The 25,189-nt window shown below is 38.5% G+C and overlaps 1 protein-coding gene across 2 annotated transcripts in view; it reads right to left on the minus strand.

Moving 5' to 3' along the window:
• Nucleotides 1-25,189, minus strand: part of Rnf13 (ring finger protein 13) — an 80,207-nt gene that overhangs the window by 41,512 nt on the left and 13,506 nt on the right. The window contains exons 2-5 of one of the 2 annotated variants that reach the window (XM_087899498.1): nucleotides 24,262-24,406; nucleotides 12,453-12,578; nucleotides 8,539-8,619; nucleotides 1,886-2,011 (exon numbers count right to left, since the gene is read on the minus strand). In XM_087899498.1, the coding sequence (XP_087755624.1) occupies nucleotides 1,886-2,011; nucleotides 8,539-8,619; nucleotides 12,453-12,566 (321 nt within the window). In that variant the 5' untranslated portion in view covers nucleotides 12,567-12,578; nucleotides 24,262-24,406. The remainder of the gene's footprint in view (nucleotides 1-1,885; nucleotides 2,012-8,538; nucleotides 8,620-12,452; nucleotides 12,579-24,261; nucleotides 24,407-25,189) is intronic. The other variant, XM_087899499.1, reaches the window with a different exon arrangement.

Raw genomic sequence — 25,189 nt, forward strand, 5'->3', positions numbered from 1 at the left:
AATATTGCTATTGAACAAAAAATATTCTTTATCCACAAAAAGAAGTACAAAAGGACCTGTCACGGTGGCACATGCTATTAATTCCAGCTCTCAAAAGGCAGAGGCAAGCAGATCTCTGTGAGCACCGGGCTGGCCAAAGCTATATAATGAGACGCTGTCTCAAAAAAGAAACAGGCAATGCCTTGTGGTTTTCCCCAACCTGAAGAAACAATGCTTCTTTTCACAAGAGGATTCAAGACAAGATAAAGGTGAGAGCATGTGGTGGTCACCAAGGGACCAAAAGCAGTCTGGGCTGCACAGCCAATGTCAGGCCAGCGTAGATGTACAGTAAGACCTCATCTCAAGGAGCGGTGCTTGCTGCCAGGTCTGACAAGGGGCTAAACCTCTAGAACCCACATGGTGCTAGAGAGAACTAACTCCTATGAGTTGTCCCCTAAGGAATATTGGACCCATCCCTGTAAGCAGCTGTAACAGGATGTTTGACTCTCATTGATAGCTTGGTGACATAAGTCATCTTTCTCTTAGGTCACATGTTTCCGTCTTGCCTAAACACTATTCATTATGGCCCATCAGAGTAATCTAAGTATCCTGTGTTTGAAGAACATGCAAATAAGCTAGTTTCCTAACATTTGCTTAAGCTAAAGCATTCATACAAAATTACAAATAGACATAAATAGAGTGCTATTGACTACTTGAAATATATTTATGTAAAATTCAGAAAAAGGTTCTATATCTACATTGTAAATCATGAGATGCTGAATGTAACATAAAGCTGTATATATTAATCAATCTGGAAGCTCAGAGAAATACAGTGATTAGAACATCAGAAATTCTCCTCAAGGTGAAATTACACTTGCTTCTCCAGTAACTAAGATGATTTTACCCTTCCTTAAATTACTGTGATAAGTGGTCCGTAATTATTACTATTAGTAATAATTTGTATTTTCTATATTACATCCTAATGTAACTAAACTGCCTTTTGAAATCAATAGCAAATTTTATAACTGATATCAAGTCACTAAATCAATATCTTGTGCCAATAACTAAATTTCTTTAAAGCTCTCATTTTTGCTGTCTTTATGATTAGTATATTAACCTAAAATGGGAAAAAATCATGCAACACCAACTGCAGACACCTATTGCCTGCATCTGACATTCAAGGCACTGGCAGGGATTTGGGATTCAAATGGATGTAATCTATTTTCAGGTGTTGATTATAATTACTTCCTCCCCTAAAGTGACACCCCTGTATTTAACACAACTACAAAGAAGATAATACCAGGAGATCACCCAGGAGCCATTAAGCACATCTTTGAAGAAAAACTCACAGAATAAAAACCATGTGTACATGTACAACCAACTAAAATTTTATCCACTGAGGCTGTCTATATGGTGAAATCTAAGGGGAAAACATTAATACTAATTATTATTATTATTATAAATACAAAAGCGAGAAAAGTTCTATGGTGAGCTCTGCTTTACTACCTGAAAGGTCAGTTCTGCCCAACTGTAGGGAGACAAAGCCCCATTTCAGGGACAGACTATTACTATAAACAACATCGCAATCTAAGTGCTGATAGAGATAAAGGGTGAACATTTTGTCTGCACTGTAAAAGTTAAGGCTAAAACAAAGCCTCCTTATTTTACTTTTTCCTTTCCCCATTGGCCACAAAATGTTTAAAGTTCATTTTGTAACAAATGAGACTTCAGTAAAATTTCTTCCTAATCTTGTCTTCAAAGTTTTTAATTTTAATTTCCTTTAGTTGGTTCCATTTTTATTTTAATCTGAATAATTTCATACACTGACTTAAATCTTTCCTGAAAGAGAATTTAAATTAGATAACAAAAGATAATAATAATAATAATATCAAAAGGAAAATATTACCTTTATATCAAAATTACAATCAAGTCTTCTAATCAATACGATAAAAGTGCTGGATGAATTGTCTTTTAGTGGTGGAGGCACTATAGGTTCACAAGCATTCTCTGGTTTCGAGTTAATCAAAAAGCCCTGGAAAAGAATCAGTAGTAAGTTATTTCTGTCTCACTCAAGAGGTCAATTAGCTTATCCCACAGACGGCTTCCATTAGTCTCCTGTGCTTTATTACGTTATTCTGCATGTACTTCTGGAAGCTACAGTTGTTCACAATCCCAGAACTTTTAAAGTAGAATCTGTGTTCATAACCATTTCATTTCATTTTTAACAGGTCCAGCCTTTCAGAATATCAACATATTTAGGATTGTACATAAGACAATTACACCAAAGATAGCCACTCTTAACATGTTGGTACAATTTCCCAACAATGGCATTTCTAAACCAAACAATTTTTTAAGTTAGCTTTTACTGTTTACATTAACAAACAAGAAAAAGGCACATATTACATCATAAATAAAATAGTTTTCTATATCAGTACTCTCCTGAGTATATATAGACATATTACAAATACATTAATTTCTTTTTTGTTGTTGTTTTTGTTTATCAAGACAGAGTTTCTCTGTGTAGCCCTGGCTGTCCTGGAACTCACTCTGTAGTCCAGGTTGGCCTCAAATTCAGAGATCAACCTGCCTTTGCCTCTTGAGTACTGAGATTAAAGGTGTGCAGCACCACCACCCAGCTTTCTATTATTGTATTTAATAGTTAAAAAACAGAAATTAAGCTCATGAATGAGGTAACAATTTTAAGATCATATCATATACACATGAGAGAAAAGTTAAGCATTTGTTTAAAAATGAAGATAAAACAATGGAATTTCTTCAGCTGCAAAGAAAAGTTAAACACTGATATTTTCAGGATGAAACTGTATTAAGGAAAATAAGCCAGACTCAGAAATAGTCCTTGTTTTTCCTCATATGTAGAATCTAGGAGAGACAGATAAATGTACGGACGCACGCGTGTGTGCGCACGCGCGCGCACACACACACACACACACACACACACACACACTATCTCAGAGAGAGAGAGAGAGAGAGAGAGAGAGAGAGAGAGAGCGCAGAGAGGAAAATAGTAAGGCGACCATGATGGAGGAAAGAAGAAATCTAATGGGCTGGGAGGAGGAGGAAGAAAGAGAGGGTAATGACATATATGTGATGTGAACAGAGGAAGGGCTACTTGGGAACCAGGAAGAAGAAAGGCAAGAAGAGATCATCAGCAGAGATGGTGACCAACAAGAACAGAATACCATATGTGTATGAAAATAACAAAATTAAATCCATCAATTTATATAAGAACTTAAACAATAATTTTTTAATTTAAGTTAATATTACAAAGGGGTTAACAAGATAGATATTTAAAAATTTAAGAAGACAGTAAATTGCTTTCCCAAAAATATATAATAGTCTAACATCAGAAAATGTATTAATTTGAAAAGTTATATTAATAAACTGAAATACAAAAACCAAATGATCCTGGCATAGTGAACCAATAAATCTAAAATGATCAAACTTATTTTTAAAAAGAAATAAGCAAAGGAAGCTATGACATATTTATCTCCATAGTTCTGCATGGTGTTAGAACTGGTCCCATCAACTAATTCCGAGGATTTAGGGATCTCTTCTGCCTTACACTGTATTGCCTGGCTTCTGAAAGGACAGTGCTTGCCCTGCTCTAGGAATGAAAAGTATCAGTCCTGGGCTGGAGAGATGGCTCAGAGATTAAGAGCATTGCCTGCTCTTCCAAAGGTCCTGAGTTCAATTCCCAGCAACCACATGGTGGCTCACAACCATCTGTAATGAGGGTCTGGTGCCCTCTTCTGGCCTGCAGGCATACACGTAGACAGAATATTGTATACATAATAAATAAAAAACATTTAAAAAAAAAAAAGAAAAGTATCAGTCCTGCATTCACCCACAGAATACCCTTGGCTACACACAACACTTGGTTTTGATGTCAGAGAAACAGGATTGTGGCCATTTTCAGAATGTCTATTTACTTATACACGCTGATACCCTGAATCTGAATCACTAAACCCTCTGGATGCCTCTCTGCACACTGAAGCCATGGCGCAGTAATTCCTTTTCAACTCATTCATAACAGAAACTAAGCTTAGTACACACTAAGAAGGCACGGAATTTGAGTGAAGACACCATAGTACCAGAGGCTCCAGCAGAAACCTGGATCCCAACTACTCAGAAGGTTGAAAGGACCAGCAAAAAGCAAAAGAAGACTAAAAATAGAGAAAAATTTTGCTTTTAAATCTTTTACATATGAATCTAGTATACAGCATGTACTATTTTTAATACAAGAAATATATAAAACTCAAAAACACACATAAAAAGCTCTTTAAATAATTTTTCTTTTAAGTGATTGACGTGTCTTAAATTATTAAGTATTATCTTCCCTATGGGGTATAGTGAAGAGAATAACTTGCTAAAACAGCTTATTATTACTAGCCTCAAATATGAGCCACTTAAAATTAAGTGCAAATTGACTGTTTCATCCACAACGTCCACCAGAAGCAGAATGAGTTTTGCCAACTGGGCAGAATTCTCTAGCTACTAAAAGAGAGTGGCCAAGAAGGTGCACAGTCAGCCAGACCCTCTCCAGGTCCAATCTCTCCTCCTTAAAAGGATGCTTCCTCTGCTCTAAGGGTCTTTTCTCAGCTCGCTTCTGACAGTAACACTTCAGAGAGCTACCTAATCTGTAGGAAGCCTAAGGAATCACTAAGACCTAGGAAACTCAACACCCATTTTCTCCTCTTGTTATTTTAACCTTCTGACAAGCAAATGGGGATGGAGAAAATAATAGTCCTGCATGCTAACTGACAGCTCAAAATTGCCAAACATATGCACAGTATGTATATGTGCATAAATCAATAGAGTTATGGTATAGGTGCATGTTGTAAAAACTTTTAGGACTATTCATAAAGTGAAATGCATAAATGTCTTCAGCCTGATGAGCTATCCCATACTGAACGCATCTGTATCAGAACATAAACATTAGCAGCTTCAGAAGTTTCCTCAACCCTCTGTCCCAGCCAGTGTTCCCGTTAGGGAAGGACTCAAGGAACTTCCAAGAGCTTATATTTGGTTTGATCTAATTTTACATTTGACACAAACAGAAACATGCAGTACAGTAAATGTTTTTGTAAACTTTCTGTACAGTACTTTTGAGAGTTACCCTACTGTTAAACACACACATGTATGTATGTATATATCACTTTCATTTCTAGTCAGTATTCAAATGTGAAATATATCACATTATTCCACCGGTTAGTGAATATTTGAGTACTTTCTACTGACCTTGGGGAACCCCACCTAAGAAGAAAAGAAAGAATTGCAGGAGCCAGAGGGGTCAAGGACATCAGAGCACAGCACATAGACCTAACTAAGCAGGTATCATAAGGGAAGATATTACATTAGCACAGTTGACAACTGTCCATAACTCCAGTTCCAGAGTGTCTGACACCATCTTCTAGGCTCCACAGGCACTATCCAAATGTGCAAGCAAAACACCCACATACAGAAATAAAATAAAAATAATTTTTAAAAATGAATTACAAGGTATCAAAAAGGGAATGGTAACATGAAATCAATGAAAGCACACCATCTACACAGCCTGTCAATATAACTTTACTTATTTCAACACTTTCATTTCAATTATTAGAGAGCAATCAATTGTTTTTAAAAAAAAGATTTCTCACCCTGCCAAGAAGCCATGGAAAGATCCCAGCTGCTTCTGAGCTCAGAGGCTGGAGCCTCGACAGAGCCTCCAGCACACTCTAAGCCTCCCATCCTCGCTAAAATTAGAACAGAGAGTCTCAAAGGACCGCAGCACCCATGTCCCAACAAGAAGCAAACAGAAAGCCTGTCAGTTTCTGAAGGCAGAGGCTGGTATCCCAGAAGACTCTGGTACCTTACATGCAACCAAAGATGCTAGAAAAGTGCCTGCCCACTTCTGAGATTACTCAAGCAGACCACAGGACCCTACACCCTGTTGAGGAACCGTCAGAGAGTCTGCCCTGACTTTGGCAGCCCATCTGTTGCTGCTTAGCATGCAAAAAGCATAGCCTGCCTATCAGGTGGCCCCCAGCCCACCTCAGTACTCCAGTGCCACATGGATTGCTGAGGTCAGAGGCTATACCCACAATGACCACAACAATCCCCCAATCTGCTCAAAGTACCACCTCCTAAGGTCAGAGGCTGTGTGTCACCTAGCCAGAGTAGCATTACCTCAGCAGTCCCACCCACAAATCAGTACTGATGACCCCCACAAATGAACTCCAAGCATCATAAAGCCAACCAAAAAATAAATATATAAAAATATAAAGTATCTAAGCCCCAGCAATATCACACATAGAAACACTCACTAAATTCAAGTGGGCCAGGGATTCATACTAAAAGACTCAACCAAAGAACTAACTCGAGATGCAAAAGCTATAATGCAAAAAACAAGATGAGGCAAAAATCAAGACAATATTATCAAAATTATCCCTAAAAGTACTAGCCAAATGAGACACACTCAGACAAAATTCCAGACAGAGAATTCAAAGAAACAATTATAACTATGCTTGAGAAATTCAAAGAGGATATGAGAAACTTTCAGGATGAACTTAAAATGCATAAGAGTAAACTGCTGAATGAATCCAAGACATAATCAGATTAATGAAATCAAGATGTCAACTCAGGACACAGAAACAAATTTCAATAAGAAGACAGGAAAAACTTAAGAAAACACAATGAAATGAAGCTAGAAATGACAAATTCAGTAAGCAAAATAAAAAACTGAGATGAGTGAAAAGCCTCACCAATAGAATCATGTGAATGACACATGACAATGTCAATGACACAACATTGGGGCCTGAAGACAAGATAAAGGAGCTGAATATCCAGGGAAGAAATATGATAGCATTTTAAAGGCACATGAACAGAACATGTAAAATCATTAGGACACCACAAAAATCTATATATTGTGGGCAAACAAGTATTCTACGCTAAAAGCACAAGAAATCTTTTTTAAAAAATTATAGAAGGAGCTGGGCATGGTGGTACATACCTTTAATTAGGAGGCAGAGGCAGGTGGCTCTCTGAGTTCCAGACTGGCCTTGTCTACCAAGAGTTCCAGGACAGCCAGGGCTACACAGAGAAAAAAATATAGAAGGGGGCAGAGGGATATCTCAGTGGCTAAGTGCACACACTGCTCTTGCAGAGGACCCAAGTTCAATTCCTAAACCCTAAACCAAGTGGCTCACAACCAGCTGCACCTCCAGCTCCAGGGAGATCCCAGGCACCTGCACTCACACGCACACACCACACGAAGACAGGCATAACTGAAAAGAGTAAAGATTATTAACCTTTAAATTATAGAAGAAAATTCCCTGAATCTAGAGAAAACGATGGCTATCTAGGGACAAGAGTTGCATAAAATACAAAATAGAACCATAAAAGAAGTTCTCTACTTCACACTGCAGTCAGATACTAAATACGGGGGTGGGGGGAGGACACAGAGAACTCAAGGAGAGGAACACGAAATACAGGGGACAGGGCAGTACATGGAGAGCTGAAGGAGAGAAAACCGAATTCATATACAAAGACAGACATATCAGCATATGTAAAAAACAATTGATACTTCCAGTATGTAATCAACTCTGGCAAAAAAGAACTGCATTAGTTTTTAAAAGGGCATAGAGTATTTATAGTCAACTAACTCTCTCAATGTGTCTGTGTATGCATGCATATGTATATATGTATGGGTTATACAAGCAGAAAATCTAAGATATTTAATCTTATTAGACCCTTCTGGCAAATTAGTGAATATTTTATATCTAACACTGAAGATAGCATAGAAAAAAGGATGGTCTCAGACAAAGTGATAGAATTTTAAACTCCCCTTAACTTCTATAAGCAACTTGAAATCTCTATTAAAATTTAAAGCATGCTATATCACAAAGAAAGCAATCTTACATTTCAAGGCATACCCTAAAGAGATAAATTCAACAGAATAAAAACATTGATTAAGCAAGGACTGGTAATGCATGTCTTTAACCCCAACACTCAGGAGTCAGAGGCAGGAGAATCTCTATGAGTTCAAGACCAGCCTATTCTATACAGCAAGCTTTAATCCAGCCAAGGCTACATAGTGAGATTCTCTCTCAAAAAGAACAAAAACAATAAAAGAAAAAGAAAAAAAATCAAGGAAGCAAATGTTAGTAATAGGCTAAAAGATCTAAATATACAATTCAAAAAGTTAAAATGTTCAATATCCATAGCATTTCATGACATTGCAAAACCAAGAAATCATTCAAAGTAATAATGAAGGTCTTTCCCTATCAGCAAGAAAACTTGACAGAGAACAAATTATGGGGGCAGGGTTCAAGCAGCAAGTTTCTATTAGTGTTAAATATAGCTTTATTGTGTACACAAACACATCTGTATAAAAATGCATACATAGCACACAACGGCTTGAATAACTTCATCTTCTCAAATAAGTACTTCAGTTTTTATGATAATAAATACTAAGCGATTTTTTTAGTCAGTAAATGACCATTAAAAACACCTTATTAAATCTATGTTATGTATCTTCTATGTTAGTAATCTTCTCACCTTTAAGCCTTCAGCTGGTAGCCTATAGCCAAATCTTGCTGGAAGATCCTCAAATGTCTGAGATGCATTTTCAAAATTATACTAAATATAAAATTAAAAGAATCAAGTTAAAATAAATTTATATATTACATTTTAAAGTTTATTAAATCACATAAATTATCATTTCTGTAATTCTGATTTACTAGTGCAACATCATAAAATAGAAACAGAGCATCAATTAAGATAGCAAGAATAAACATAATTTACATAAACCACTTAAATTTGATTCTAACTTCATGTATTATCAAACATGAACAATAATTCTGTAACATTACACATCTACTGTTTTCTGGGCAAAGATAATTAATTCCCTGACAACGAATTTTCTAGATATATAATTTCAGAAGACAAGTTCCCTTTTATTTTCTCTATATTTTAAGGGTCTGGTTTAATAGAAGAAATTTACAGGATTTCTGATGAAAGCTATGAAAGATGACATTTCCTCCCAGCAAAAGTAACACCAACTCAAACTCTGATGCACTGTCAATTTTTATATAAAAGAACACTAAGACAGGGTTCTCTACCATCCTGATGCTGTGACCCTTTAAAAGAGTTTCTCATGTTGTGGTGACCCCCCAACCATAAAGTTATTTTTGTTGCTACTTTATAACTGTAGTTTTGATGCTGTTATGAATGTGATATAAATATCTGTGTTTCTGATGGTCTTAGGCAACTTCTATGAAAGGGTCATTTGCCCCACAATGGGTCACAACCAGTCGAGAACTAGTGACTTAGGGACCAAATTCAGCGGAGCACATAATAGGGAAAGCTAAAGCTATTTACGTATTTTGATGTGATTTATTATTGTTGGGAATGGTACACACATGCCATAAAGGGCATACGGAGGTCAGAAGATAATTTTGTCGAGATGGTTCTTCACGTCCTCTTTGATGTGGGTTTCAGGGATTGAATTCAGGTCTCAGACTTATGAAGTAAGCACTTTACCCATCTCAATAGCCCAAGTTACTCAAACAATTTCCATTTTCCATACAGATATTGATCCTTGTGCTACAGTATTGAGTCCTCTACTATAATAAAAGAGAGTGTTTTTAGGAGATAATAGGAGGACTAGGGACATAGCTCAGTGGTAGAGCCTTGCCTAGCATACATGAAGCCCTGAGTTCCATTTCCAACACCACAAAAAAGCTTATAGATGATAGTAGTACCTAACTGGAGATAAGTCTGTCATATCATTTAAAATTATTAATCTACTATATAGAAAACAAGAGAAAAAAGAATAATAGGAAAAAGCATAGTTTTGTAACGCAGATGAAATCTATGCTATAGCAGAATTTAAGAGTTGTTCATAAGTTGTAAGTCATAAATAGAAAACATATTTACAAAGTAAGGGAGTTACTTGATACTAATCACAAGACAGAAAAGTCTCCAGGGGCTAAGAGGTGGCTCAGGGGCTAAGAGCACTTTCAGAGGACCCAGGTTCCTATCCTAGCAACACCCACATAGTAGCTTAAAATCACCTCTAACTCTAGTTTAAGAAGACTGACACCTCCTTCTAGCCGCAATGCGTACTACGCAACGCATATACATACATGCAGGCATTCACAAATACATATACAATAAATATAAATAAGACCTTTTTAAAACGATGTAAGCATCAAGTAAGCCTTGGGAGTTACAAAGCATAGAGGTCACATATCCAAGTGGACAGGTGTGCTACCCTGAATCAATCACCTACTGGACAATCCTGCTCTTCCAGCATCATCTACCGGAGGCATGAGATAAGAAGTACTGCAGGTGAGCAACTTTATCCTCATAGCTATGCCATGGCACAGACATGTCTCTCTCTCCTACAGAATAAGCACCATTCAATCAGGACAGCTGCCAGATGCCAAGTCTCGTGGCCTCACCCTCAGCTCCTGTCACAGTGAAAGCTGGTGCAGGCAGCAAACAAGAGCTCGGGCTAACACAGCAGGGAGCACAGGACTGGGGTGATCCAGTGCCTGAATGTCTATGCATACACCCAGCTTTCCCTTTTCTTCTCACTGGACAATCATTCATTCTGTTGACCCAGCTTTCCCTTTTCTTCTCACTGGACAATCATTCATTCTGTTGACTTGGAGACCCAGCCCAAAATCGTACCTGTGAACCATCAAATATACATGGTAACTGCTATACACTGAGTTCCTATTGCAACAGTAGTTAACACTTTCAGAGCGATTTACAAAATACTTTCGACACAAAGTGCTTTCAAATCAACTAACACAGTTCACATTCAATCTCCTAAAGTATCGTTATTTTAGTTACTCAACTCAGTATTGAATCTAAGGAGGTCATTTAACCCTTCCCAAAGACACTAATGTAAAATAAAGAAATTGATTCAGATCAGTGTAGAAAGAGCAAAAGAAAATACAAGTGTGTAAAGGTAGCACTTTAAAATGTATGCTTTGGCTAGGGTGGCACATGCCTTTATTTAATCCCAGCACTCGGGAGGCAGAGGCAAGTGAATCCCTGTGAGTTAGAGGCCAGCCTGGTACACAAGTAACTAGTTCCAGGACAGCCAGGTCTATTACACAGGGAACCCCTGTCTCGAAAAACCAAAAAAGTATGCTTTGAAAACGAGGAAATAGAAGAAGCCACAAATAACTGTTCTTGGCTTTTATGACTAAATTTTTGGATCTAAAACCTCTCTCTTGAACAGTACTTGTAACATCCATCAGGCTTGGAAGACAGGTATTCATTCATTTCCAACCCTGTAATATAAACTATTACTATCACCTTCATTCTCATGATGAACACAGAATACCTAAAACAACTTACACCATTTACACCATTGGAAGGAGCGGGAGTCAGAGCCCTGGCCCACAAGGTACAACTATACTGTCACTTTCACTGTCAGGTAACTGTGGCGGAGATGTTAAGTAATTTGCTCAAGGTCATCTTACCACGTGAACAAGAATTTAACTCACCTTGCAACGCTATTACCAAAGCTCTAGACTACCATTACATATAATCTATCCATCCCTGCCACTTCTTACTATGTGATTCTGACACTCATCTTGCTGACCATCAAGTAACCAAGCCTCTCTGACAAATACAAACAATGAAATCAAAGGCAAATTGGGATCAACTAAAGGGCTGTCATTCAACTGTAATTAACAAAATAACATGAAGTGGCACATCCATGCTTAATACTGCTACACTCACAACATCATGATGTTTGCTACGAAAGCAAAGAAGGAAAGGGGGGGAGGAAAGGGGAGGGAAGAAAGGGAGAAGGGAGGGAAGGGGAAGAGTAAAAGGGAGGGAGAAAGGAAAAGAGGGAGGGAAAGAAAGAGACCAGGTGTGGTGGTATACTCCTGTAATCCCAACACTCAGGAGACAGAGCCAGGTGGATCTCAAGGTCAGCCTAGTCTACACAGGTTTCAGGATGTCCAGGATTATGATAACAAGAACTGTCTTAAAAAAGGAAATAAAAGATACCAGGTAGTAAAGAAACCAATAAGATTCTACATAAGAGCTGGTTGGTGATGTTGTGCGCCTTTATTCCCAACACTTGGGAGGCAGATCTCTGTGAGTTCAAGGCCAGCCTGGTCTACAGAGAGAGTTCCAGGACAGCCTACACAGAGAAACCCTGTCTCAAAAACAAAACAAAACAAAAGGTTCTACATAAAACACAAGGAAGTAGGTATAGGCACATAGTCTCAGGAACAAACACATCATTTATGGGGCACTTAAATGTACAAGAAATTTATGCTGGATATTAAGCAAAGAAAAGAAAATACAACATGCTCAATTTTCAAGTAATTGTACGTAGTTCCGTGTGTTTATAAACACATTATAAGATCCATCATCCATGGCTCTTTTTTAAGCATTGAGTGATATTTTTAGACATAAATAAATTATAATACACTTACTGCTAAAATGTCTGCTTCTACAGGCAGCAGGTTCAGGAATGCAAAGAGCTGCACAGTCAGGATGGTGTAGACTTGTGTGGCAGACAGCATGAGCATCCCTATGGAGAGCAGCATCTCGTAAATCACCTAGGAGAGAAAGAAAGAATAACTGGAAAAGCTGGTGCTTTATCCCCTAGAAGAAATCATTTTCCACATTGATTCCTAATGTTCTAATATTAATTATAAATGTGTTAATAAAACTAAGAAATATTTTGAAGCTAGGCATAGTAGTGCACACCTTTAATCCCAGCACTAAGTTGGCAGAGGCAAGCTGATACCTATGACTTCAAGATCAGCTAGGTCTACATAATGAGTTCCAGAAGAGTAAGGATTACACACACACACACACACACACACAGAGAGAGAGAGAGAGAGAGAGAGAGAGAGAGAGAGAGAGAGAACTTTTCTCTAAAAAAAACCAATCAAAATAAAAGTATTTCAAAATCACAAAGAATTTCCAGAGACTAGGACATTTACAGTGATCCAGGACAGGGAGGCACTTCAGTGGTTGGGCATTTGCCTAGCAAACACAAGGGTATGTTCAATCCCACAGTACTAGGGGAGGAGGCTAGTTTTAAGTGGTAGCACACTCCCAGAGATTCTATGTTCTGCATTTTAAGCACAGAACAAATATTTCCCCCACAGAGCTTTGTTATAGCACAACTTGTTCACCAACCCAGTTTTTGGAGAAATGAGATTTCAATCAAAATACGATAAAAAGAAAGAAGACAACTTTGCTTTAAAATTTAAAGTTTTTCTACATTTGTAGAAATTGTATCTTTTGTTCAATACAAAAATTCATATACATTTGCTAAATATAAATTCATGTAATTTGAGATAGGCTTCATTGGGTAGCCCTGGATGGCTTAGAATTCCCTACTAAGACCAGGTGACTAGACTTGCAGGGACCACCTACAAATAAAGACCACGTATGTACTTTCTTTTACCTTTTCCCTCCCTATTGTTTTCTTTCTTTTTGAGACAAGGTCTCACAATAACAACAGCTGATTTACAACTTAGTATGTATGTAGTTCTGTTGGACCCTAGCATCCAATCACCGAGGAGGAGTCGCCCCAAGAGACCATCTCTCACATCACAGCTGATGTAAAAACATGAAGATTTTATTAATTCTGTCATGACAGGGTCCTCCAGCAGTCGGGAGGCTAGAAGACCCTGAATGGCTGGTACAGGCTATTTTTAAAGGGCAAAACCACAGAAGGAAGGGGTGTCTAGGGGTTGCTCTTTAACTATTATGATTGGCTTATTCAAAAGGACTATTACCAATAACTGGCTGGAGAGTGGTTGCCAGATCAGATGAGAGTGTCCTCAGAAGGGACACTTCTGAGGGTCACTTTGCCTCTTCCCAGGGACTAAGTTAAAACATCAGTAACTGAGTCAACACCTAAGAGTTATCTTGCCCCTATTCAGGGAGATGGAAAGTTCCCAACATCTCAGTATGTGCATGCATAGCTGTTATGTCCTTGGTTCCCAGGGGAAGAGGGGGAGTACTGAGAGTTGTCAGAAATGGTTTCAGAATTGTCTTAAAGTTCTACAGTTCAGGCTGGCCTTGAATACACAGCGATCCACATGCCTCTGCCTCCCAATTGCTGGGATTGAAAGTGGAAGATACCTTTATGTGTTGTATTGACATTAAAGCAGGAAAAACTGGTTGATCCTCTCTGATCTAGAAATCAAAAAATTCCAGATCTTGTAAAATTTCACATTTATGATTTTTTAAATTAGAAACATTCAATTGGTATAATTTACAGAAATACAATAAAATACTTCCCATACTGAGGACTTTTGGTATGGGGCATTCAATTTTTTGCATTGATTTCCTAATAATGTAGCATTTTATTTTCCCTATCTACATCCAAAAATGACCCCTTTTCTCCCTTGCACTCTTGGAACCAGGCCACTGTGACGTCACGGCTTACCTCCAGAACCCCTGTATCTTTCCCTTCATAAACTAGCTCCTTTGCTATTAAAAATAAAAATAATAAAAGGCAATTGGTGTTTGCTTCTCCCAGATCATTCGGTTCTCTAAATTACTCTCCAATCTATCTTATAACAAATCAAAATCCCAGGATAGGACTGAAGATTCAACAGTGGAAAAAAATTTTATTGGCAAGTCTCAACCAATTATATAGTATACTTTTCATGAAAAAAAATGAGAACGTGATTAACAAAGGCAATAGACTTTATAGTGAACTGCTTCAATAAATACCAATAAGTTACAGAGAATCAACATTGATGATACCGAGTGAGTGCTCTTGGTGGGGAATGAGACAGATCCAAAGTCTGAATCTGACTCACACATTGAAAGCAAAATACCTGTACATAGTTTCTGAAACACCATTTTACAAATCCATTAACATTGGTAATGAAAATGTGTTAGAGTTGACTGATGTGGACAGAGCCTATGACAAGGTTTGGTAAAGACAAGGGGGTAAGTGAAAGCAGAGACTGACTGCTCACAGAGACAGGGAGGAAGATTAGAAAAACGTTCTAAACTAGATTTTGGTGTTAGTTGCACAATTTTATAAACATATTAAAATCACTGCACTGTAGAGCTGAAGTAAATTTTATATTGAGAATTGGGCTACAATAAAAATGTAAATATATACCTTTGTTGAAATGACTTTTTAAGGTAAAGTAGCTTTACCGGTGTGTTACTGAGACACTAGGCAGCACACACATTCATATGGTCAATATGGAGTGCCACGATGTGCAATGGCTGGGGTCAAGGGTGCAGACAGTGATGGTCCAGGCAGTCTATCTCAGATGAAGATAAGGCTGTGAGAGCTAGTGAGTGTGCCAACAGACTACTGGCCTTGATGAGCATATGACCCTCACATTAGACAATGTGGCACAGATTCATAAAACAAAGTCAAGAAAACAATCTGAACGGAGATGAGAGGGTGCTTCTAAAGCATTTATTCAGTCACCTCATCTTGATGGTCCTTATGTTATGAACAGGTGACAACGCTGTGAAGCTTTTGGGAGGAGGAGGAGGAGGAGGAGGAGGAGGAGGAGGAGGAGGAGGAGGAGGAGGAGGAGGAGGAGGAGGAGAAGGAGAAGGAGAAGGAGAAGGAGAAGGAGAAGGAGAAGGAGAAGGAGAAGAAGAAGAAGAAGAAGAAGAAGAAGAAGAAGAAGAAGAAGAAGAAGAAGAAGAAGAAGAAGAAGAAGAAGAAGAAGAAGAAGAACTACAAATCTGAAGCAAAGGTTAACTTTGTGTGTGTGTGAATATATGCAGTTTCTATGAAGAAGGTTCATTGTGCTGACTAGTTTTACCAACTTGACACAAGCTAAAGTCATCTGAGAGAAGAAAACCTCAACTGAGACAATACCCCTCTAAGAGCATAAGATTGAGCTATGGAGAAGCCTGTAAGGCATTTTTCAAATTAGTGATTGATGTGAGATAGTCCAGCCCATTGTGGGTGGGGCCATCCCTGGGATGGTGGTCCTGGGTTCCATAAAAAACAGGCTGAACATGTGGGGGCCCACAGATGTGAGCCTGTTCCACCTTGACTAAAGGTCAGAGAGTTTGAGCTTATTTTTACTCTTTCAAAGTTGCTGACAACAGGTGTGACTACAAACAGGATATCTTGGCCAAGGGTGTGGTTACTTGGTTTCTTGCATGTTAAGATGGCCCATAGAGGTGGATCTGCACCACCCTAACTGACTGCAGGTCAGAGAATTTAAGGCTACTCCAGCTCCTTCATTTTAAAATAAAAGATTTGACATAGAGGGTGGTTGCCTACAGGATACTCGGTCTAAGGTGTATTCACTGCATATCTTGCCCAGAACATCAAAATGCTTAACTCAGGTAATACCGGCTTAATGTCTCAAGTATTGAAGTAAGTAACTGTTCTGGTTGTGTCATGTTAAAGCAGTCTTTTGCCTTCTTTCCCCCTTTCTGTACTGGGGTATATAAGTGTATGGAAAATAAACGCGGACAGATTCTGCATTCACTGAGTTGCCTTCCTGGTACTATCCTATGTCTCTTTATTTCTTTTGTATCTCCATCTATTCTAACATTCAGCGAAGCACTTATGACATGAACAAGTCATGGGAAGCAAGAAGTAAGAAGCACCCTCCGTGGCCTCTGCATCGGCTCCTGCCTCTGTTTCTGCCTAGTTTGAGTGCCTGTCCTGACTTCCTCCGATGATGAATAGTGATATGGAAGTGTAAGCCAAATAAGCCCTTTCCTCCAAGTTGTTTGTGGTCGTGGTTTTCATCCCAACATTAGTAACACTAAGACTTTCGTGATCAATACATTCTCAAGAAAGCATGAAAGTTTCTACATTTTAGTTTAAAGTGACTTTGCTTCATCAATAAGCCTTCTAAAGGGAAAAGTTTTAATTCTTTAATGGCTCCTCCTAGCACTTAGCCTACTGTGTGAAGAGGAATACATCATGTTACTAGACAACATTCAGCTATATATGATTCTTCACTAGAGAAAAGCATTTAAAAGGAAATGATTCATAAGTTTGCTATAAATCCTTTTCCAAGAAAGATACAAGGACATAAACCTGTAGTCCCAGCTACTTAGAAAGCTGCAGTGAGATGAAGACCTGTGAGGGCCCAGAGAAGTAGCTCCGCCCCATCTTGTCTGAAGGTCAGAGAGCTTAACCTTACTCAGGCTCTGTAAAGTTACTGATAGGAAGTCTGACTTAAGAAGTGGCTACAAACAAGATGACCTGACCTAGGGTGTGGTTACTTGGTATTTTGGATATTAAGATGACCCACAGAGGTGGATCTGCTCCACCTTACAAAAGTCAGAAAATTCAAGCCTATATCTACTCCTTCAAGGATAAGGATAAGACAGAAGGTTTGACCCAGGGAGTGGCTGGGTCACTTAGATATCACCACTTAGATACTTAGTCTAAGATGTGGTCACTGCGAGTTCTGCCTAAAACACCAGAATGCTTAACTCAGAAAACAGTGGCTTGATGTCTCAAGTATGGAAACAAATAATTGTTTTCTTTCTACTTTGTGTCATGTTAAGGCAGTCTTTTGCCTTTTCCCACCCACCCCCATTTTTGGATTGGGGTATATAAGCAATGGAAAATAAACACAGGCCTATTCAGTATTTACCAGATAGCCCTCCCAGTTCTATCCTATGACTCTGTATTTCTTCTTCATCTCTGTTCCTCCTACCTAATTTTTCTAATCCACACACCCCCCCCCTACCCTGGAATGTGTGAACGCCATCGAGGCTGGACCACAACAGAGACCAGCCTGAACAACAACACAGTGAGGTTCTCATCCCTCCGCATCCACCCTTACCCCACAGTCCCTATCCCAGTCTTACAGGAAGAAGAAGAAAAGATAATGAATGACTTTTCTTTTAAAGGGTTTACTTATACCATTTCTAAAAACTAAACATGATCTTCAAGGGAACCTGTAGGTTACTAAATGGCTGTTAAAGGAAGCTGTTCCTTTCAAATACCAAGATCTTCCACAACCTGATCTCATGATTCTAACTCAGTATCATCGATGCTGAGTATGAAAGCTTTACCTGAATAACAAAGACTTCTCCATGACCACGTACTTTACATTGGCACACTGTGCTTCAGTTTGTATACTCCTACAGAGAGAGCAGAATGCCACCCACACAATGTCTGTGTGGCAGCACACATCTGAATTCCAACAGTGTGAGTTGGGGGACAGGCAGATTACAGGGCTCACTTGTCGCCTGTCTAGTCAATTAATGAGCACCATGGTCAGTGTGAGATCCTGACTCAAAAAAAGTAAATAAAGAAAGAAGGCAGAGAACAATAGAGGAAGACAGAGATATCAACTGCTAGACTCCACACATAAACTCACAAACAACACACCACACACAAAATACATGCATAGAAACACAGAAAAATCTAACAAATCAAATTCAAAAACACATTAAGATGACATTTGCCATAAAGTTCAGTTCTATATATGTGAATCAATAAGTATAATTCAGCACATAAACAGACATAAGGGCAAAAATCACGTTATCATCTCAATCACTACAGACGAGGCTTCCTACAAGTCCAGCATTACTTCATGACAAAATCCCCAAAGAAATGAGGAACAGAAAGAAAAATAAAAAACACAATACAGTAAGTTACATATGACATACCCATAGCCTGTGACATTCTAAATGGGGAAAACAAAACATGTCTTATGAAATGTAGAATGACAAAGGTGCCCACTTGCTCCATTTAGTCGCTATATGACTGAAGTTGTGGCTAGAGCAATACAACAAGATTTTTAAAAAGGGATACAGACCAGAAATGAGAAAGGGAAACTATGCTTACTTGTAGGCAACATGATCCTATACTTAAAAACCTTCAAGACTCCACCAGAAAACACTTAAACCTAAAGAACATTTTCCACAAAATAACAGGACACACACATACCAAAAAAAAAAAAAGTAGCTTTTCTATATACCAATAGCAAACTTGGCAAGAATGAAATATGGGAGAAATTCCATTCATAATAGAAAGGGGGAAGAAAAGGTTAAAAGGCCAAAATCAATGAAATAATCTTTAAATTATATTACTAAGCCAGCATAATATAACCAGGATGGTACTGGAACAAAAAATTGACATGCAATTATTGGAACAGAATAGAGGATCCAAAAATAAACCCACACAGCTACAGCTGTCAAAAACATAAATTGGAGAAATGACCACCTCTTCAATGAATGGTGCTGGGAAAACTGTGCTTCCACATGTAGGAAAACAAAATCAGATCTCTCTCTCTGTCTGTCTGTCTGTCTGTCTGTCTGTCTGTCTCTCAAAACTCAGTTCAAAATGGATGAAACTTTTCATCAAGATGTCAGTATGAGGCAAGGACTTCTGAACAGGAGGAGCCCACTGGAGGAGGAGAGAATCATTAGACTCAAGGAGCAGCCTACAGATGGGGAGAGCACCCCTGCCAACTAGACACCAGACAAGGGATTGATATATATGATAAAAAGCTGAAAACTGAAACACCAGTAAAATCAAATGATTAATCAATACATGAACCAATAAACTACATGAACAATTCTCAAAAGAAGAAAAATACAAAGGGCCAACAGGAACCTATAAGTTTGTGTTTAACATTCTTAGTCATTGAAGACATGCTAATTTAAAGATTTAAAGATGGTTTCTCATCAAACTCAAAATGATAAAATCAAGGAAACAAATAACAAATGCTGGCAAGGAGGTGGGAAATAAAGATCCCCTACTCACTGCTGACAGGAATATAAATTTATACAACCAATTTGTTGGGGTTTTCTTTTGTTTTTTGTTTTTTCAAGACAAGGCTTCCCTGTAGCTTTGCTGGAACTAGCTCATGTAGACCAGGATGGCCTCGAAATCACAGAGACCCACCTGCCTTTGCCTCCAGTGCTGGGATTAAAGGCGTGCGTCACCACTGCCCGGCTAATTTGCCATGGATCTTCCTCAAAAACCTGAGAATACAGCCACTAAGATAGATGACCATACGAAGGCATCTGCTGATAAGGCTGACAACCTGTGTTCAATCACCAGGATATACAAGGTAGAAAGAGACAACCAACTCCTTGGACCTCCATGTGTGTAGTAACAAGCTCACAAGTACTCGTGCATGAGCACACTTAAACATACACACAGATACAGTAATTAAAGCAAAATGAAAACTGAGTAACCATATGACCCAGTTAAACCATTACTGGATATACATCTGAATGATTCTAAATCAACAATACTAAAATGCTTTATGCAGTCATGTTTATGTCTGTACTACTCAAAATAAAAAAATGTCAACAGATGTACAAAATGAAACTTTACGGGGTGATAAGGAAAAATGAAATACTGACATATTCAAGAAAAGTAATTTAATTGGAAATCTTAAATGAATTAAGTCAGTCTCAGAAAAGCGAATAACATGCTTTCTCTTATGCAGAAACGTAAAATTACGTGTGTGTAAACACATGTGAGTGTGTGTGTACAAGTGCATGCATGCACAGAAGTAAATCACAAAACTTGAAGAAGGATGAGATCAATGGGAAACGGAGGGTAACAAAATACATGTAATGGGAAGCAGAAGGGGAACTAGTTGAGGGAAGGACCAGCTACAGGGGCAGGGATAGAACAGTTGGGGAGAAAAAAGAATGGGAACAATGTACAGTGACACAAATGCATGGTGACACCGTGACAAAACCTGCTGCTTTTTATTCTAATCTCAAACATTAGTGGAAGAAGAATCCTGTTCAGGGCCACAGAAATGACTTGGCAGATGAAGGCAGTGGCTGCTGAGCTTGACCATCTGAGTCCATCCACAGGGCCCACAGTGATGGAAGGAGAGGAATGACTCTTTCAAGTTGGTCTCTGACCTACACACACATCCTAGAGAATGCACACACCAACACATACAATAAATAAAAATAAAATATAAATTTTGGTTTTAAAAAAATGCTTATGACTGTAATTCCAGCACTGGGGAGGCAGAAGCAGGAGGACTGCTGCTAATTCAAGCCCATCCAGGGCTATTTATATCAAGAACCTGTCCCCCCAAAAAAATTCTTTTTAATTTTAAATAAAGAGAATAAAATATTTTAAAATAATGAGAAACACTGAATACATCGCAGTTTCATCAAACCAGCAATAAAGACATCCTGGAGGCAACAAGGACAGTGTAGCTGTGATAGTCAGCTTTAATTGCCTACTTGACAAAACCTACAATCACCTGAGAAGAATCTTAGTGAAGAATGTCTATATGGACTATCTTGTAGGTGACAGAGAGGTCTTCTGAGAAGGTCACCTGTCTCATTTTTGGTGTGATATATATAAAACTTACCATTTCAAAAATAGCTTAGTAACTATATTTTTACTGTCAAGTACTAGATCACCATCTTATATCTCTAGAGCCTTCTTATCCTGACAAAAAGAAACCCACAACCCTTAGCAACACTTATTCACTTCCTGTCAGAATCTGACAATGTGGGGCAGCACAGAAGTAGAATCATGAGCATGTTTTCTGTGACTGGCTCAGTTTGCTGCATAACTTAAACACTGACGTACTACAGAAGTATAAAATCTGCTTCTTTCTCAGGCTGAATAGTGACCCGTGGCTTGTACACACTACATCTTGTTTACCTACTCATCCATTAACAAAAATTAAATCGCTTCCACGTCTTGACCTGTTAAGAAACATTTACTTGTGCTTCTTCTTTTAGTTTGGGTGTGACAGATTGCCTTGGCTGTAGAAACAGAATTCCTCTAAGATAACAGCTGACTGTGTTCAACAGTCACTGGTCAGCCCAGACAGGAATGTTTGCTAAAACAGCATCTGCCCTGCCTGAAGGAAACAATTCAGAAAGGAAAGACCAAGGAGCTGCACACAGCCCTCAGAGCTGCAACAAGTTCCTCATTCCAAAGTCCCACACCTATAGAGGGTGCCCCTTGCAGACCCCTCCATTCTGACGGGAGAGAGGTCGTCCTTTGCCGTGTATGTTAATAAATGCAATCATGTGTTGAGGTTAGAATCTGTTCCTTTCTGCCTTGTCTCTTTCCTCTGGGCTTCAAATCTAATATGGTACATACCAGAAGAAGAACTGCAGGAACGCTGACTTTTTGGATATTAAACCATTTTCCACAGATGCTGAAGCCTGTGTACCTACCAGTAATGTACAAGGGTTCCTAAGACTTCTCATAGCTAGCAACACCTGCTGTTTGCTATTTTTGACACAGCCACCCTAAAGGGCACAAAGTTGTGGTTCTGGTTTGCATTTCTCTATGAATTAGTAATGCTGAGCATCTCTTCTTGCACTGTATGTCCATTTGCACATCTTCTCCGTGCACTCATCTCATCTTAATCAAATTCTATTGCTATTGTTGAGTTATAGCGGTACTGACACACTTTAAATATCAAGCCTTGCCTAGTATAGGACTGAAACATATTTCCTCCTATTTGGTACATTATTTTCTCATTGTGTAAATAGTAGACAAGTCCTTCAATACACAAGCACTTTTAATTTCTATGGATGCCAACTCCTCTATTTTTTATTTTATTACCTTTGTTTTTGGTGTCATATGTAAGAAATCCAACAATGCAAACCTTTTCCCTGATTCCTTTATATATTATCTCTATGTTTAGATGTTGAACACATTTTTTTTGCTAACTTTTACATTAAACAGTAATATAACTTACTTGGAAAACACTTTCTTGCTCAAGACTGAAAAGTGACATACCATGCGATGATTCACAAACTTCTTACAAGTCATAGAACAATGAATAGGTCAAAATAGACAAGAAGAAAAGGTGGGGGAGAGATGCTAACAAACACATACTTCACAGTTCTCTCAATGCCAGTATTGTCAACTATATCAGAGGTTGTCAACCCCGCAAAGCACCACACAGAAAACAAGAAGTGAACAATTGACAATGAAACTTTTTTCAGGGGTTCTGAAATCTTGAGCACTAGGGAAACAGCAGAAAATCCTGGGTTTTGTGGTGACCAAAATATGAGCCGTGTACTTCAGAGTGTGTCTCCCAAACCAGAACGCTTTATCTTTACGATGTTTCCACACAAATGTGAATGCTGTCACTATAGCTAGCACTGAGAGAAAACTTGACTTTATTCTAGTTCTGTGTTAACGATCTGACAGGAGTGTTACTCTCCCTAACCCTCTACACAGCCTTTAAAACAGAACAGGAGAAAATGACTTGTACTGTCACTCTTTAAGGGGACAGAACTTCTGTATGTAAGCACTAGGAACTAACAGGCTGAAAAAGCGAACAAATCTGCTTACTCATCGTTCCTACCTTCATCCCTCACTCTTTAATGTTTCTGCAGTTCTTAGATGGAAACCAATAATGCAGCCGATGATCTACAAGGCGTGTGGGTGTATAAACGTGAACCCTTTCATGCTGTGGTCATGGCGGCAGACTGTCACACACCAGGCGTGTTACATCATCGCCATTGTTACAGGCTGCTTCCTTAAATTTACTTTAGTTATGTGTATGTGGGGAGAGGTGGACCTGAGCCCAGGAGCCCGCACTCAAGGAAGCAAAGACATCAGATCCCCATGGAGCTGGTTACAGGGAGTCACAAGCCACAGGATGTGGGTGCCTGGAACCAAACAGTGCCTGCACTGTGGCTATGCTCAGACCCTGTAACCGGCTTACAGTGTTTCCCCAGATACATTCTTGATTTTCTTTTCTAGATGCCAGGCCCACCCATGGCAAGTGTTTGCAGTCAGTTTACACATCTGCCATGAGTTACTCCTTTAATCTCCTGCTTTTTTAAAGCTCACTTCTTCTTGTCTTAATTTTTAATTCTCATTTTCACTGTTTAGTGTCCTTATTTGCTGAAAGAACATGTACTTCTCAAGGACATCAATATTTACTTTACAGATGTGCAAACAGTGCTTGACAAAAATTGGATGCTTAGCATTTGTAAAACAGATTACATAACACTTCTCTTTATACTATCTTCAACAAAACCTCTAAATGTGGCTACCGTTTTACCTCTCCTTAAAAAGTTCTAAGACTTTAACATTAAACTTGTCCTAAGGCTCAATAGGAGACAGCTGCCTACATGGGCCTCAAAGAGGCACTGACTCCCCAGTACCACCAAAAATTAATAAAAATTCTGTTTCCATTAAAACCAGAGTATGGTAGTTTCAACAGTAGTCCCAGCTACTCAATGGAATTCAAGACTAACATAGGCAACACAGTGAGATGCTGTCTCAAAAAGATTCCTAAGTGAAAAATGTCTTATGCATATATTAGAAATACACATAAATATACATACATTGAATACTATGAAGGCTGGAGAGATGGCTCAGCAGTTAAAAGCAGTTGTTGATCTTGCAGAGGACCCAGGTTTGGATGCCAGCATCCATGTCAGGTGGCTCACAAACCTCTTCCGGTTTCCCTCTTCTGGCCTCTGAAGGTACCTGCACATATGTGGTATGCATCTTTATACTGTGTCACACACACATACACACAAAATAAATAATTCTTTAAATATGATGAAACAATAAGATAATCTATAAATGAATGTTAACTCTGGGTGATGGGTCTTTATATCATTTTCAGTTTGTTCTTCATACTTATTTACATGCTTCAGAGAAAAAAATTCTAGAGTCTACTAATTTATGGTGGTACCTGCCTTTAATCCTAGCATTTAGGAGACAGAGGCAAGCTGATCTCTGTGAGTTTCAGGCCACTATGGACTACATAGGAAGTTACAGGATAGCCAGTGCTACATCATAGATGCTGTCTTAAAACTCATCAAAATGATGATAGTTCAGGTATGTGGCTGCTCATAGGCTGTGTATTCTCCATGGAGGTCCTGTATCCATGCACAAGCAGGCAGCATGAATGTGCTCAGTGAGCTTACAAACAGAAAGGACATGAGGGTGGAAGGACCTGTTGGGAGAGTTCCACGAGGAGTAAGAGAAAGGTTTGGGGTGAATATGATCATGCATGAAATGGTCAATGAATAAATAAAAATATTTTTAATACTTTTAAAAATAAGGAAAAGGGCAGATCTTGGAAGGACAATTAAATGTTTTTTTCAATACAAGCACTCAATTATACATAAAATATTCCCTTTTTAAAGATTACTTATTTTTTTGCATATATGTGAGTGCTTGCATATATATATATATATATATATATATATATATATATATATATATACACATATACATACTGTTGCTGCCCACCAAGGCCTG

The sequence above is a fragment of the Myodes glareolus genome, chromosome 20, assembly GCF_982192425.1.
Source record: "Myodes glareolus chromosome 20, mMyoGla1.1, whole genome shotgun sequence".
NCBI classification, from domain to species: domain Eukaryota; kingdom Metazoa; phylum Chordata; class Mammalia; order Rodentia; family Cricetidae; genus Myodes; species Myodes glareolus.